At 44.0% G+C, this 17,584-nt stretch overlaps 1 protein-coding gene across 5 annotated transcripts in view; it reads right to left on the bottom strand.

Annotated features, from left to right (window-relative positions):
* LOC137438861 (DGAT1/2-independent enzyme synthesizing storage lipids) overlaps positions 1-17,584 on the bottom strand; it is an 82,280-nt gene that overhangs the window by 59,102 nt on the left and 5,594 nt on the right. For all 5 annotated transcript variants that reach the window (XM_078767353.1, XM_078767356.1, XM_078767357.1 and 2 more), the window contains exons 2-4: positions 12,308-12,644; positions 12,043-12,123; positions 2,369-2,455 (exon numbers count right to left, since the gene is read on the bottom strand). In XM_078767353.1, coding sequence (XP_078623479.1) covers positions 2,369-2,455; positions 12,043-12,123; positions 12,308-12,614 — 475 coding nt within the window. In that variant the 5' untranslated portion in view covers positions 12,615-12,644. The remainder of the gene's footprint in view (positions 1-2,368; positions 2,456-12,042; positions 12,124-12,307; positions 12,645-17,584) is intronic.

The following is a 17,584-nucleotide window of genomic DNA, read 5'->3' as shown; positions in this document are numbered from 1 at the left end:
CAAGGACGAAAGGTTTAGATTTTGGTGAAGATCTGGATTCGGATCCGGCTAGTATAATTTTTTATGTGATTCTTCACCATATTGGCAACCTTACACTTTTTTCAAAAACTCACAATTTTCTCAAAAAATAAGTTGAAATTGACAAAAGTATTTGGTCTCCACAATTCTTTATTTCACTGTTAATATTACAGAACCTTTGTTTTTGATTCAGAACTTAATATATCCTTTTAAATCAGAAAATAAAAAGAAATGGCATTGACAAAATTATTGACACCCGAGACTTAATATTTGGTAGCACAGCTTTTGGACAAAATAACTGCAGTCAAGCGCTTCCTATAGCCATGAATGAGCTTCCTGCACCTCTCTTCTGGCAGTTTGGCCCACTCTTCTTGGGCAAACTGCTCCAGTTCTCCCAGATTTGAAGGGTGCCTTCTCCCAACTGCTGTTTTCAGATCTCCCCACAGGTGTTCAATGGGATTTAGATCTGGAATCATTGCTGACCACTTCAGAACAGTCCAGCATTTTGTCTTGAACCATTCCTGGGTGTTTTTTGAAGTGTGTTTGGGGTCATTGTCCTGCTGCAAGACCCATGACCTTCGACGAAGACCCAGATTTCTGACACTGGGTTGAACATTGCGCTCCAAAATGCCTTGGTAATCTCCTGATTTCATGATGCCATACACACATTTAAGGAACCCAGTGCCAGAGGCAGCACAGCAACCCCAAAACATCACTGAATCTCCTCCATGTTTGACTGTAGGGAAGGTGTTCTTTTCATTGAAGGCTTCATTTTGTTTTCTGTAAACATAGAGATGATGTGCTTTACCAAAAAGATCTAATTTGGTCTCATCTGTCCACAGGACATTCTCCCAGAAGGATTTTGGCTTGTTCAGGTGTGCTTTGGATAATCCAGTCAGGCTTTCTTCTGTCTCTCTCTCATCAGTGGGGTCCTCCTGAGTCTCCTACCATAGAACCTTCTTTCCTCGAGTTGGCGACGGATGGTGCGAGTTGAAACTGTCGTACCTTGTGTCTGAAGGTCAGCTTGAATCTATTTGGCCGTTGATCGAGATGCTTTCTCCACCATTCGAACAATCCTTCACTGCAATCTTCGATCAAGTTTTCTCATGTGGCCACATCCAGAGAGGTTGGCTACAGTGCCATGGGCCTTAAACATCCTGATAACATTGCGTATGGTGGACACAGGAACATCAAGATCTCTGGAGATGGACTTGTAACCTTGAGATTGTCCATGCTTGGCTACAATCTTGTGTCTGACCTCCTCAGTCAATTCTTTGGTTTCTTTCTTTTCTCCATGCTCATTGCGGTACATACAGTGACACAAACCAGCAGAATGACTCCTTTTATCTATTCAAACTGGTTGAATGAGTGATTTTTATATTGCAGGCACCTGTAACTCACCACAGGTGAGTTCAATTCCAAAGTAAAGACGAATAACCTGCTTGAAATCTAATTATTTCTAACAACTTCTAAAAGGTGCCAATAATATTGCCTGGGCCATTTTAGGTATTCTGTGTGGAATAAGCTAAGATTTAGTCAATTTTGTCACCTTTTTTCATTTTGTTCCACTGCAAACCAAAGACATACATATGTGGATACCAAGAGGTCTTTTCATTTCAACAATTTTTTGGAAGAAATGGTGCATTATTTGAAAAAAGTGGAAGGGTGCCAATATTTTTAGCCACATCTGCAGCAGGATATCTCACAAAGTTATGGACGGATTTGACGAAACCTGATGGACAGCTTGGGTGTGTGACAAGGACTAATCGATTTGATATTGGTGATGATCTGAATATGGATTCGGACACGAGAATGATATAATATTTAAGTGATTCTTCACCATTCAGAGATTGGGCGAAAAGCGATATATAACATCATGTTTTTTTTTTAAAGGTTATGAACGAGTTATGACTGAACTTGGTGGATGAGTTGGTTGTTATCCTAACCGAGTTGTTATCCTGCTCACAGACACACAGCCACACAAACAGACAGACAAACAGACAGACAAACAGACAGAGGTGAAAACACAACCTCTGTCCACCTTAGGTGGTGGAGGTAATAAATAAAAATCTTCTTCAGCAACTATGGTGCAAGGTGCAAGGGGGTTAACAAGGAGAGATGCAGAAAATAGGGCAAAATGGAGAAGATTGTCATGGGGACCGCAAGGCTAACCCCCGCTCTAGCAGGGAAAATGGCCTTAAAATGCATGTTGTTGTTGTTGTTCAGCAACTAAACCAAATCAGGTAAATATAAATCAGCAAAGCCAACAACACACACCCCATCAGCACAACACTGCTCGATCAGTTTTTGGTTTTTTAAAGTCGGAAATCACATTTTCCTCCAATCTTACCAGGAATCTTGAAGACTGCAAAATCAGCAACCGTATGGCAACGACGTTCCTTCTGCAACGTCAAGTGTGCAAGGAAGTATAAATAATCTACGGAGGAAGTAAGGGAGCAGTGAAGGTATAAGCCAAGAAAACGAGTTTTACTACCTGTGATCATATAATTTAAAATCCACACCTCCAATAAGTTTAAAAAAAAAAAAAATTTCATCGCTCGATAGTGCCTAAGCCTATGTAGCGATGTGAAAGGTAAAATTAAATAATCCCTGACTCCAGTGGGTGTTGGGAGGTGTTTAGGCCTCCATAAAAATGGGGAAAAAACAAAATTAGATTTCTTCAAAATGTCAACAGGATTAGAACAGCACCGGGCAACTCCGGGTACCCCTGCTAGTTATTCATAACTGAACGAGAGCATTGCCAGTTATAACTGTCAGGCGTGTGGTGTGAGTACTATTTCAGTTACCTCCTTCTGGGTTTTGTGTGGGATTATTATGTGATGGCTACTCATGATCAAAAACTTCATGAAACCTTCTCAAAGTGATGATGGTGCTTGGCCAAGTCCCTCCATCACCTCAAATGACATCTGTAGACTTTGCCCGAGATAAGGAGGCATTTCCTCATAGGCGGCAATTTAAATTGTCGCCATGCCAATTGGCTAGGAGTTGGCATCTCTTCATTCAGCAATAGCACTGCAGCAACAGACTTCCATAACTCCATGAGATTGACTCAATCTATGAACATTTTGACCCAGATTTCTCCCAATGGCAAATCGTCCCTTCTGGACTTGGTGATGACAAACTTCCCCACCAATGTATCTTGCTCTTCCTCTGCCCCAATTGGTTAATCTGATCATGTGCTTGTGAGAGTCAACATCACTCAGCTATTTTCAAACGCAGTTCAAACGACTCTGGCAGTTCACTCAGGCAGACTGGCAGGGACTGCAAGCTGCCATCTCACTTCAGGCTTGGTCTCCTATATCTGCCACCCCTGATATTAACCTGCCTTAGGAATTCTTCCACTGAAACCTGCTCTCTCATATGCACAGATCCTTCCTATCTAGTCTTCAGTTATCATATCTTTCCTCCTGCCCATAGCACACTGAATCCCGTGGTGAGGCAGTTGCCTTGAGACAACTTGCTTTCTCTTCCTGGAAGGCAAATCTGGCAGAAGGCAACTTCCTATCATTCCACTAAGCCCACAACAAGTGTGTCTACTCTCAGGAGAGCCAGAAAACAACATCTGGCCAAACTCAAGATGGAACTTTCAAACTTGTTTCCCTTCTCTAAAATCTGGTGGTACCTTGTTAAGTCTGTCTCTGGAGTATGCTCTCCCTTCATCCATTCCTTCACTTCAAATGGCATCACAGCCTGTTTGTGAGAAAGCCGAATGTCTCAATTTTGTGATTGCTGCTTACTCGTCTCCAACCTCTCGCTGCCGTACTCACTCACACCCTACTGCTCCTCGACTCTATGTGAAGAGGTTTATGGCAACCCTCAACTCATATTCTGTGACGGGTCTGGACGACAGCAGTGCACGTTTCCTAAAAGCCTGCACTGCTGCTTTAGCGCATCCTCATTTTGCTCTGTTCACCCAATCATTTGCCTTACGTCATCTTCCATCTGCTTGAAAGTCAGGCAACATCACTACATGAGATAAACATGGGGCAATAACTGAACCCCTTAACCACACAGATCTATCAGCTTACTTCCAAATATAAGGAAAGTCATGGAAACATCGCAGTTGACATCAAATCCTTTGTTTTTTCCAAATTTGTTTCTTTGTTCATTTTCCAACACAATCACTCCACACTTCACATGCTGCTTCTGCTTCTCCAACAAAGGATTGAGGCCCAGAATCTCACAAGAGATCAGGCCCAACTCTCTGGGCATATTTCGAGCATTTGACAAAGCATAGCATCCCGCAAGTGTGGAGGAGCTTAACATGACCTACTCATACACACCAATGTCTCTGCTGGAATGTTCTGCATTTAGAAAAAGTCAAATCCTACATGGAGGACTGCGATACACATTTTTTGAGATGAATTACCACCTGCAATTCAGTTGGGAGAAGCACTTGGGTCTTTTGCAGATGCTTTGTGCTGCCCGTATTAGCTATCTGCTCAAACTTATGAACACGACTAATGAAGAACATTCAACTTAAACTATCGCAGATACAACTATCCTTAAAAACTTACAGTTTATGTCTACACTCTTCTGCATGCATCTATGTATGACACACTCAATCTGGATGAGCTTTAAGGCCTGGACACTTAACACACACACACACACACACACTTTTCAGTGAAATTTTCACAATCTTTAAATTGAGGACATAATCATTCCATTGAGCAGCCATGTTACTGATGTTTCAGTTTCAGCAGGAAAAATGAGATAAATGTTTAATAATAAATAACCACTGAACAATTTTGAGGCAAAATAAGGAGAAATTTGCGAGTTGTGGTAATTCCAGAACATCTGCAAATACAATGCCCAATAATCACTTTAACTTCTAAAAACTGCTTCCTTGTTGCACTACCGATACCTGTCCAAATCATTGTTCTCTTATAATGAACATGTTTATATTCACATTTTGCTTTTAAAATAATGACGGTCTTCATCCAGTTCTGTCGTTAGCACACCACTTGAGGACCACTTTGTTAGCACAAAGTGATGACGCGGTGGACATGCCCGGAAATTCTTATTTTTTGTGTATATAGTCTAGGCTCATGGAAGATCAAGAGCAGAATATAAATGAACAAAATCGAAAGGGGGAGATACCAACAGCAGAGTAGAAGTGAGAGTGAGAATGAGATCATGGGAAAGAGGAGAATGACAAATTAATGAAACAAGAAGAGGAGGAAGGAGAAGGAGGAGATGAAACAGAAAAGGAACAAACCAACCAACAACTAACAAACAAAAAGAGGTGAGAAGAGGGGGGGGGGGGGAGGGGGAGATCACAATAACCTGGAGAATTGGAATGCTTGGGAATGTGGTAATTCAGGGCCGAACAGATCATGAGTATGGATGGGGAACCTGAGGTAATCGTGAACACCTGTCTTTAAGCCTTGGAGGGACTAATGGGACTGAACACACCAGAGAAGTTGGTTCCACGGGTAAGAGAAAAGCGCAACAAATTAGTGGAGGTGAGCAGTGAGCAGTGAACCTGGAAGAAGAACACTCTTTGTGTTCAGAAGGAAGTTCAGGAAGTTTGGGAAGGAAGTTTGGGAGTTCAGGAAGAAGAGGTTACTCTTTGTTCGATAATAATCTTCGACGTTGCAGTTATCTTGTAGCAAGAGCTTTTTTTCTCATTGTATGTGTTGTGCGGTTTGTGTCTCATTGTATGTATGTGTCTTGTATGTTATTGTATGTGTCTCATTATATTGCATGTGTACAATGACACATTGTATGTGTCATTGTATGTCTCATTGTATGTTTGTTGATTTGTAATACTCAGTTCCAGAAAGAGGATAATAAGCTTGTACACGTCAGGTGGGTCGACGACAACCGTTGACTACCTGATGGTGCGTAGGCGAGATAGGGGGCACCTCCGGGACACAAAGGTGATCCCGGGGGAGGAGGCTGTTTCACAGCACCACTTGGTTGTCTGCGACATAAGGTTGAAAGGTGCGAGGAGAGCTCGGCAGGTGAAGTACCAACCGAGAATGAAGGTGTGGAGGTTGAAAGAGGTGACAGTGAGGGAGGCATTAAAAGAGAGGCTGAGTATGGAAGAGGATGATGTGGTTGAGTTTGAAAGTGGTTGGATGTCAATGACAGAAAGTCTGTTGGGAGCCGTTGGTGAGGTATGTGGATGGACAAAAGGACCACCGAGGCACTGGGAAACATGGTGGTGGGATGATGAAGTTGGAAAGAAGATTGACGAGAAGAGGAAGAAGTTCAAGGAGTGGCAGAAGGCGAAGGGTACGGGGGCAGAAAAGGAAGAGCATGAAAGTTATAAGGCAGCCAAGAAGGCTGCAAAGAAAGAGGTAGCAAAGGCGCAGGAGGCATGTCGGAAAATGTTCAGAGAACGCTTGGATTTGGAAGAGGGTCAGAGAGCGGTATTCAGGATTGCAAAGCACATAGCGAAAGAGAGGTGTGATGTGATTGGGGTGAGTTGCTTGAAGGATGAAGTGGGACAAATCGTTGTGGACCCAGATGGAATTAAAGGAAGATGGAAGAGATATATGGAAATACTGTTGAATGCAGAGAATGAATGGGATGGCAACATAGAGAGTAACCCAGTTTTAGGACCGGCAGAGAAGATAACCGAGAAGGAAGTTGAGGAAGCGATTAAAGCAATGAAGAGTAGAAAAGCGGGAGGGCCGACGGGAGTTGTGGGAGATATGTTGAAGGCAGCGGGAAATTGGGGTGTGAAGAGCATGACAGATATCTGCAATCTGGTGGTGAAAGAAGGCCGCATTCCAGTGGATTGGGAACTGAGTACCCTCGTCCCTCTATACAAGGGGAAAGGTGACCCTCTGGACTGTGGCTCGTATCGAGCGATAAAGTTATTGGAGCATGGAATGAAGGTATTGGAAAGGGTGTTGGAGAGGAGGATAAGGAAGAAAGTGAAGATTGATGAAATGCAGTTTGGATTTATACCAGAAAGAGGAACGACAGACGCGCTTTTTATTGTGAGGCAGTTGCAGGAGAAGCACATGGAGAAGAGGAAGAAGTTGTTTCTTGGGTTTGTTGATCTGGAGAAAGCATTCGATAGGGTTCCACGTGAAGTAGTGACATGGGCATTGAGGAAGTTAGGAGTGGAGGAATGGTTGATCAGAGTAGTGATGGCAATGTACAAAAAAGCGCGCACAGCTGTAAGGACGAAGGACGGGAACAGTGGTGAGTTTGAGGTGAAGGTGGGAGTGCATCAGGGGTGGGTACTAAGTCCACTACTATTTGTAGCTGTGATGGAGGTGCTGGCTCGGAACGTAAAGGAGGGTTTACCGTGGGAGTTGTTGTATGCAGATGATCTGGTGTTGATTGCAGAAAGTATGGATGGACTGAAGGAGAAGATGAACAAGTGGAAGGAATGTATGGAGATGAAAGGTCTGAAGGTGAATATCGGAAAAACAAAGGTGATGGCAAGTGGTAAAGCATGTGGTGAGGTGGAAAGAACTGGGAAGTGGCCATGTGCTATGTGCAGGAAGGGTGTCGGAGTGAACTCAATTCAATGTACAATGTGCGCTGAGTGGGTTCATCAAAAATGTAGTGGTTTGAGAGGGTCATTAACCAGTGTGGCAGCGACATTCAAGTGTAAGGTGTGCACAGGGGGAGCTGCAGATGGAGGAAATGTTGAGTTGGATCTTGGAGACGGCATGAAGCTGGAAGGTGTGAAAACATTTTGTTACCTAGGAGACATGCTGAATGGAGAAGGTGGATCAGACTCGGCAACGGTTGCTAGAGTGAGATGTGCATGGAAGAAGTTTCGGGAACTGAGTGGCATGCTGACGAGGAGGGGAGTGTCGTTGAAGCTGAAGGGAAAGGTGTATGCTGCATGTGTGAGAAGTGTTATGATTTATGGGAGCGAGACATGGGTAATGAACGTAGAGCAGCAACGAAGGCTGGAAAGGGTGGAAATGCGAATGGTTCGGTTGATGTGTGGAGTATCGTTGAGAGAGAGGAAGCCAAATGATGAATTGTGAAAGATGATGGGAATAGAGCCTGTGATGGATGCTGTGAAGAGAAACAGTTTGAGATGGTTTGGTCATGTGTTGAGGAAGGATGAAAGTGACTGGTTGAGAAGAGTGATGGAAATGAATGTGGAAGGAAGTAGAGGACGGGGAAGACCGAGAAAGACTTGGCTAACGATGGTCGAAGAAGAAATGCGGGCCAGGGGGTTAACAAGGGGAGATGCAGAAAGTAGGGCAAAATGGAGAACATTGTCATGGGGACCGCAAGGCTAACCCCCGCTCTTGCAGGGAAAATGGCCTTTTAAAATGCCTGTTGTTGTTGTTGTTGTTGTTGTATGTGTTATGCGGCATCTCCCAACCAGCCTGAACAACCAGCGGCCATTACTCAGTGGTGCAGTGATGCCAAAAGCATTACCGTGTAAAGGAAGAGGCTATGCAGCTTTAGGGACTGCTGATCTTTCGTGTAGCATGATGCGGAGCTGACAAATGTTATTCCGTTTAACTCAATGGGGCAAGCACATTGTGTGGACCCACAATCTTTGGTAAAGAACGGTGTGTATGTGTGTGTCATTGGTTGTTTCAGAATGTGGAACGGAGTTCTCCTAAGGGGCTCAAAGTGTCCACCTCCGTTTTTAAGGGTATCACGATTCATGAACCAAGTTGTGAAGTTTTCTTGTTTTCAGTCTTGCTCTGTGGGCTCTTTTCAGGATCGTCACCGAGTCCCGGACAGCTTCTAACTGTAGTTCGTTTGTAGTAATATCCCCAGATATGTTTTTAAAGATCTCAATAAGGTTCTTCTTTATCATTCTTGTTGCTCCAATTATCACTGGTACAATTTTGGCACTCTTCAGTTTCCACGATATTTTGAATTCATTTTTGAAATCCTGGTATTTGGTCATTTTCTTTATTTCTGCGTTGTTTAGACCAATATCTCTGGGTACCGACGCCTCAATTAGCAATGGCGTGTTTTTCCTTTTTGTACCTAAGTACTATATCCGGTCACAGTGTTTTGTTTTCTATGTTCACAGTCGATGAAATAATCAGGTCGTACATGGGCATTACTTCCTCGTTTTCAAAAATCGGTTTGGTCCATGTTTCCATCATTTTACTGAGGTTGGGATATTGAAGTATTTGCAGATGTGCCAGTGGATTACTCTACGTACTTTGTTGTGCCTTTGTGTGTATGGCTGTTCTGACACGAGTTTTTTACATCATGCTAGGAGGTGACTTGTACTTTCTGTTTCTACCTTGCAGAACCTACATTTGTCAGATTGACTCAGTTGCACCATCTTTTTAAAGTGAATGGTATAGTGTCCTTGGTCTTGGGCAATTACTGTAATTCTGTCTCCATTCTGTGATTCAATTACTGTGAATGTGTCTCCAATTACTGTGAACTCTCTTATCTGTCTCCCTCTTCCAAATCCTGGTGGCGTCTGGTCAAATCTGTTTCTGGTGTTTGTTCCCCTTCCATCCCCCCCCCCCCCTCCCCCCCTCACCTCAAATGGCCACACGGCTGACTCCGCACGTGAAAAAGCTGAATGCCTCAACTCTGTGTTTGCCTCTAAATCTTGTGTCCCAAACCCATCTCTCTCTGTACACACCGTACCCAGTCGTACCCAGCTGCTCCTGGACTCTGTGTCCTTTCCTCCTGACAAGGTGGAAAAGTTTCTGTCAACCCTCGACTCGGATTCTGCAACTGGACCTGACGGCATCAGCCAACGGGTCCTAAAATCCTGTTCTTCCGCTCTTTCACTCCCTCTCTCTGTTCTCTTCACCCTCTCTTTTGCTCAAGGTCATCTTCCATCTGCTTGGAAATCTGCCAACATCACCGCTTTGCACAAAAAGGTACAAAAACAGATCCCAGCAACTACAGACCAATCAGCCTTCTCCCAATTATCAGCAAAGTCATGGAATCCATCATTACTTCAGATATGAAATCTTTCCTCTTCTCCAATGGCTTGATCTCTGATCATCAATTTGGTTTCAGACCTGGACACTCTACTCTGGACATGCTGCTTCTGCTTTCTCAACAATGGATGGAGGTCCTCAATGCCAAACAGGAAATTAGAGCAGTCTCCCTTGACATATCACGTGCCTTCGATACGGTCTGGCACCCCGCTCTGCTCACCAAACTCTCCTCTTTTGGTATCCATGGAAATCTCCACGCATGGCTGGTGGACTTCCTCTCTAGTCGTAGTCAACGTGTGGCCCTGAATGGGTTTCTCTCATCTCCTCTTCCTGTTCAGGCTGGAGTTCCACAAGGCAGTGTTCTGGGCCCTGTGCTTTTTCTGGTCTTCATCAATGATCTCTCTGACTCTTGAAAATCCTCTGTATCTCTATGCTGATGACTCTACTCTCTGTCGCTCCATTCTTCATCCCTCAGATCGGCAGTCTGCAGCCTCCTCACTCTCTGCAGACCTGGACAAAATCACTGACTGGGCAAACAAGTGGAACATGTCTTTCAATCCTGACAAATCTCACACTCTTACGATATCTCTCCGAAAAGACCGACTGGACAACCCTCCCATCCACTTTCTGAATAATCCTCTCCAAGAAGTTCTGTCACTCAAGCTTTTGGGTCTCACTATCTGCCATGATCTTCCCTGGGAAAACCACATTTCAAATCTGGCCTCCAAAGCCAGTCGCCGACTGGGCATCCTCCATCGTGCGAAGTCCTTCCTTGGCACACCTGAGCTCCTCACCACATACAAGGCTTTCATCCGCAGCTCAATGGAATACTGCTCTCTCCTCTGGGCTGGTGCTCCTGCCTCACACCTAGCTCGTCTTCGCGCTGTTGAAACCAAAGCATTCAGAATCATTGGAATCTCCCGCGATGAAGCTAACTCCAAGGGCCTCTCACTCACTCACCGCAGGCAGGTTGGTGGTCTTTCCGTCTTCTACCGACTCCTCTCTGGCTTTGCCCCCCCCCCCCAGCTCTCTCTGGGCTCTGTCCCGCAAATATTCCTACAGGTCGCACAAGATCTGCCTGCAACCCTCTTATGGTCAAATTGCCAAAATCAAGACTCTCTGCTCACCTTCACTCCTTCATTCCTCTTTTCTCCCGCCTCTGGAACAAACTCCCTCACTCTCTTCAATCCCACTCCACCCTCCAGGTCTTTAAAACAGCTGTTCACCACCATCTCTTATCTTCCCCCATCCAAAACCTTGATCTTTTCTACCCCCGCTAATTTCACCCCAATTCCACTTTTTTGAAATACCAACTTCTGTCCTGGAAGTCCTTGGTGTCCTTGTGTTTTATACTTCTCCCTGCCCCCCCCCCCCCCCCTTCACACGCCTCCTCCCCCCAAGCCCTCTCCCTTCCACACATCTCCCTGCTCTCAAATGTTGTGTTTGTGTGCTTCCCCTTCTCTCCCCATCTTGTCTTCCGCTCCCTCTTTTTATATATTTTGTTTGTCTGGTTGATTTGTTTGTGAAGTAAATGTTAGCTCTTTCACGAGCCTCGATTCAGTATACAAAAAAACAAAAAAAAAAATTCCAGTTGAGTCATAAAAGGTGTAAGAAAGAGTGAGAGTGAATTCCCATCTGTTGCAGATTCCCTTTTGGTACCTTACCCATACTATCACTCAGCCTTTGAATACCTGCTAATGTAGCCAATTGTATGTAAAGGGTGACCACAAAAAAGCTACCCATCTAATTTAATCAAAGTCTTTTTTATTTTATGCCAAAATACCCTGAAAACCATTAAAGATCCCGAAGATCTTTGAAGACCCAGAGGACCCAAAAGACACAAAAGACCCCGGGTATCCAAAGGCCAAAAACACATACGTCTTGGTGAGGATCTGCAATCTCTGATTGCTCTTTCTTGGCATACGTACCTGTACCAAGTTTGACTTGGATACCTTCAGCTGTTCTCAAGTTATCACGGTAACAAAAACCTATCACGGACAGTCGTACTGACAGACAAACAGATGGACAACCCAAAAACAGAATGCCTCTGACGACTTCGTCAGCGTTGACATAATGAAAAACGGCCAGATATATTTTCTACTTTTGTTCATTCCTTCACTCACATTTGAGGGTCTTCTCTTACCAATAGGTGCACGACCATGGTAGAAAATTATAAGTGCTGGTCCCGTGTCAGGAATGTTCTCCATGCCGTGGACCTCATAACCTGTATATTTAAAAACACATCTGTAAGGTTGTCTCATTACAACATCTATCTGCGGTTTTTTAATTTTATTTTATTCAAACTTAAAGATATAACAAAAGCAACTGATTCACGTCTCTTAAGCAACTCAACAATAGCTTTGCCTTCCAAGATGAGAGAGCAACCCAGAAATTAAAAGCACACTCACCATGCCAAATCTGGCTCCACAAGTACCAATACTTGGCAAGTATCTTCCGTGAAGCACCTGCGGACTCATAGGAGAAGTTTTTGCTGATGAGACCACGATAACGTTGTACATGGAGAAACAGAACTGAGAGGTACTCCATGACCATGAAAAATGCAGGGCACACAAAGGGCAGTAGAAGAAACGGGATGGCTGGCTGCATGAAATGAAATATACCAACAAGTACATTTCCTAGCTCATCCAGGTCTGACCAGCTCGTCCAAGGTTTCAGTGCAGAACCCCATTCATGGGATTCTTCACTGCTGGCCATAGCTGGTTCCAGTATCAATAGGATGGCAATCTGCAAATAAACAATGTTGATTGCTAGTAAATGTGAGTAAACAAACTTTAAAAATGGAAAAATTTAATTTGTAAGTTACAAACTTATGATACTTATGATGCTTAAATTACAAACTTATGATCTCAACTTATGATAGTCATTCAAGAAATATAAAATCCTCATTTATCCTTGAAACGAGCAGATTAACCAGTCCCGTACATTGGACGTCATTGTTGTATTGCTCTCAATTTCCTTTTGTCACTTTGTTTTGAACATTAACCTGCATAATGTATAGGTGCATCAGCGCCGACCTTCCACACCAGTTATATTGCAGCTTTGGCTGGCCTATAGGCCTTGCTCATCTCATGTTCAGAACTAGCACCATGGTGGTGTGATATGGTTTTAAAGGGAGTAATGTAGTATAGTTATTTCATTATTAAGTGTTCAGCACATGTTCAGCATGAGCCTCCTATGGTATTTCTTGATCACAACATGTCGAAGTATTAGTCAGGTTCACTATGTTAACAAATATAATTTCGTTCAAAATTTTGGTAGATTAGCAAAACTATACATTTCTGGAATACTCAGAGCATGAGGAATCCAAAAATTAATGTTTACATTTGCGTAGACACCTTTGCGAAAATGACACTCGGGACAGTGATGAAGATAGTCAGGTTCACCATGTTAACAAATATAATTTCTTTCAAAATTCTGGGATTAGCAAACCTGTACATTTTTGGAATCATCAGAGCATGGAGAATCCGAAAATCAATGTTGGCATTTGCACAGACACCTGCATGGCCGCCATAAAATACATATTTTGCGCGATCTCGGCTTCTAGTCAACCTAGAGACTTAATTAAATATGCTAATCCTATGTTTTCTGGGTTAAGGAATCCAATAAAGGCCTCAAAATAGTGCTCAGGATTATAGAAAAGCAACAAACAAAGGTAATTGAAAACCATTGTCTTTATATTTGTGATATAACTGTATTACATAATACATGATATTGCAAGTCCTTTGAAGTTATAGGTATGGGTTTATAAAGCAAGAAAGCAGCCTTGTTAGTATCAGATTGAACTATAAGTCCTATACACAGGATCTACTGGGTCTACACCGTTCAGGAATATGCTTTTACAGATCTTCATCACTGTCCTGAGGGTCATTTTCGCAAAGGTGTCTACGCAAATGCAAACATTAATTTTTGGATTCCTCATGCTCTGAGTATTCCAGAAATGTATAGTTTTGCTAATCTACCAAAATTTTGAACGAAAAAACATAGTGAACCTGACTATATGTCTCTAACAGATTTTAATTGTGATCCTTCAATCCTCTTAAATCTCTTTCTTAAATGTTTATGTTAAAGTCATACAAGGTATCGAGACTGCTAAAGCTGGTGATTAGCATCAACGCATGAGGTGGAAAAACTGTTACAGCGTGAAAGGATTTTGTTGATTGCTTGCTGAGCGGTTATAAAAAGATCAGAGAGGATAAAAAGCGCAAAAGATGGGTAGATGATAAAAGTGCTAAAATACCGAGATAGAGCCCAAATATGCGGATGAAATTGCTCCCGAGAGTCCTAAGAGAGGAGTTTTGTGTTCACCTCTGTGCTGCTGGATGGGCCGAGCTTGCAGAGAGGGTTATTGAGACGCACCTCACTGAAGAAGCTGCGTTTATGGTTCCTTCTTCTGTTTTTTCTGATTCTGTAATTGCTGTTGATACATGCTTTTCTCTCCTCCAATCTCCCCTCCCTCATTTAGTAAATCTGATTGCTTCCATTACTTGTGTCGGCTGGTTCGCGGTTCATCATTTGGCTATTAACCCCAGTGTGGTGTAATTATCTCACAGGAGGCTTTTATAAAACTACCGCCGGGTCACCGAAGCCTACGCTCAGGCTTCCATCCTGTTCATACATGATCTGAACATCTGAACAGTGTTAGACGCTCAGAGCTATCTGCACTCCGAAAACCGAAGGAAAGATCAATTAGGCTTTCCCGGAGGACGGCGTATGGTCTCTTTCGAAAAACTGTCGCTAAATTGATGATTGTGTGGAAGGAAGATTTGACCTCAAGCCCACCTAGCGGTCTAGCGTAACATTGGATCTTCAGGATTGGGATCGGGACACTGGTCCGAATCCGGCGACGAATAGTATGCTGAGTACTCGTATTGCAAATAGATGCCCAAACTGCTGAAAGGGCTACAGGCACTTCTGTCTTCTCACAGTTAGGGGGTTCTCATGTCGTCTCTCCATCCTTCCACTAAAATTGTTTCTTTTTAGGTTTCAACATCTTATAAAATTGCCCGTAGCTTCTCAGAATCAAGTCTCATGGAGGAATTTGATGCATTAAAATTATCCCCACATATTACCCTCCATGCCAGATCACAAAAACCACGGATTATTTATAACTAGCATACTGTTACGGTTTTTAGAACCGGCACTTGTAAATAATAATCCATGGTAAATAATTCCCTGTAAATATTCCCATCTTTTAAAGGTTAAAGGTTGCATCCGAATTAGTCCATATACAACACTTAGGGCACCATAGGAACTTTAGTTATTTCATTAGTATGTGTTTTAGGTAAGGCTCTGTTTCCAATAGTTTGAATCTACGTTGCATTAATTAAATAAGATATGACCTTCAATTCCATTCATTTTGCGGCTTGACTCTCTCCAAATTGTGGGACGCGCCTCTGCTCGCCGAGCAGCGTTCGCTGCCTGGTTCAAAACGCCATTACGCACGCGGTCAAGCTGGAGAAGAAGGGCGGAGTGCCGGGAGGAGGCGTGGCCCCCCTGTCAACTCGTCATCAAAGGTGGAGCCAGCGAGCCCTCGCCAACAAACCAAGGCTGAGGTGAGCTCACCGGTGGGCGGAGTGCGAGGATACGCGGCTTGATCTCCAAGCGCACGATATAAGCGCCCGCGCAGAGCCCTTTGAGGGACTACTTGTTGGACTGCTTCTCACCACGGACTTCTTGCTGGAGCTGCGCGTAAAACTTCCCCGGGGACTTCTGTTGAACATCGGCACGTCATGAACGTTGAGAAAGAGAAAGCCAAATACCCTCCCCGATATATGAACCCCGACAAATAAGGTCCGCCCGCGTTCCAACGATATACAAGCAGTGCTGCCTGCTGGGTTTCGCCGCGGAACTGGAGCGTGGATCGGAACCAGAGCGTGGACAGGGGTGGAGCGTGGATCGGAGCCGGGGCCCACGCTGTCCATCTGCTTGGACCTTCCTTTCCTGCCATCATTACCCCTTACGTGTAAGTCTGTTTGTGTCGTCCTGGGGCATGATAATTAAGACTGTTTAAGACTGCACTGTGTTTGCTTCTTCTTCTTCCCTTGTACATTCTTACCCTTTCGTTTCCTCTTTAATTATTGTTGTAATAAATTACTGTGTTCTTCCTTACCTTTTGGTTTCTTCTTTCATTCGATCGTCTTCGTCTTTTCTGTCCATTGGGTACCTGCGGCACGATTTGGCCAATCGCTCAGGATCGCGTTAGTCCTTTTGTTAATGGCTCGGGCTTCGGATTGCTAACCGCTCGGCAAATTCCATCTTGTCCGCGGTCCGAGCGGGAATTATCTCCCTGCTTTGCGGAGAGATTGGCACTCAGGTATTTGGGATCTCCATTGACCAATCACCCTGGCCAATCTCGACCGCAGAGGAGCGTTATAGTTTCCAGGATTGGGGGACAGCCAGCTTAAAAGACAAGGGGATTAACCCCCCCTTGGTAACGGGAGTGCCGACCCCCGAATCTGCAACAATACGTTAGCCTAGACAAATGTAATGTAATCCCCTGATTTTTTTTCTCAAATTGCCAATAAAATATACTGTATACAGTGCCTATATAAAGTCCACACCCCCTTTCAAAATTTTCACCTTTAGTTGCCTTATAGCCTGGAATTAAACTTCATTAAATCAGACCATTTCCACCTTTATTTACACATAGTAACCCACAATTTCTAAGTGAAAAACAAATTCTACAAATTTCAGAAAATTAATTACAAATACAAAACTAGAATATCTTTGGTTGGATAAGTGTCCACCCCCTTATAATAGCAATTGTAAATTAGCTCAGGTGTAACCAATCACCTTCAAATTCACACACCAAGTTAATTGGCCTCCACCTGTGTTAAATTGTAGTGATTCTGATTATTTCCGAATAAAATCAACTGTTCCTGTAGGTTTCCTCTGCTGGGTAGTGAAGTGAATTTCACAGCAAATCTGGCTAGTTTGGTGAGCAGGCTGCAAGGGGAGGGTGCTTCGGTGTCCATCTGAGCAGCTTGTGAGCTTTGCTGTGTTTGTCCTGCGCGTTTTTATTTCCCCCATTCTCATCTATGTGTTTATCTTATACTTTTTGTCTTTGTCTTGCGTTTTCGTTCGTCTCCCCCTTCCTACTTTTCCCCCGGCCTTCCTCCTGTTTAGCGGCCTCACCCTCCAGGCAAGTAGGCATCCTCACACTTCCCTGCTACTACTTCCCTTCCCTCCCTCTCCCCAGCCGTCATTCCCCGTGTTGTCCTTGGCCCCTCCCCACGACTCCGACATGGTGAGCATGCGCCATAAATGTGTCCGGTTTAAATTTGTGAAGTTGGGACCCGTTCCACCAGGTAAGGTGTTCGGTCGGATGGATTTTGTTGGACACGTTGGAATTCAAGGCTGAGGATTTTTATTGCCTCATCTCCTTGGCCCGTGGGTTTGATGTGTCTTGCCAGTCTCCTGGAAGACTTGCCGAGTTCTGGGTGAGGTGGACTGCCGCCCGGTCAGCTGGATCTCTGGCTGATTGGGTGGTCGAGGCTCTCTCTGACCATGAGAGGGTAGTGACGGTCCGCCCCTACAATGAGAGTGTTTCTGATTTTGATGTGCAGTACTGGTTGTCTCATTTTGTTTATGTTCAAAGCCCACCACGGTACATCCAAAATGGTTTGGGTATATGGACCGGAACTCGGCAGTATCGCGTTAAGTTC

The sequence above is a fragment of the Myxine glutinosa genome, chromosome 13 (genome assembly GCF_964187855.1).
Source record: "Myxine glutinosa chromosome 13, kmMyxGlut1.1, whole genome shotgun sequence".
In the NCBI taxonomy this organism is placed as follows: domain Eukaryota; kingdom Metazoa; phylum Chordata; class Myxini; order Myxiniformes; family Myxinidae; genus Myxine; species Myxine glutinosa.
This window is presented reverse-complemented; position numbering and strand designations above follow the sequence as displayed.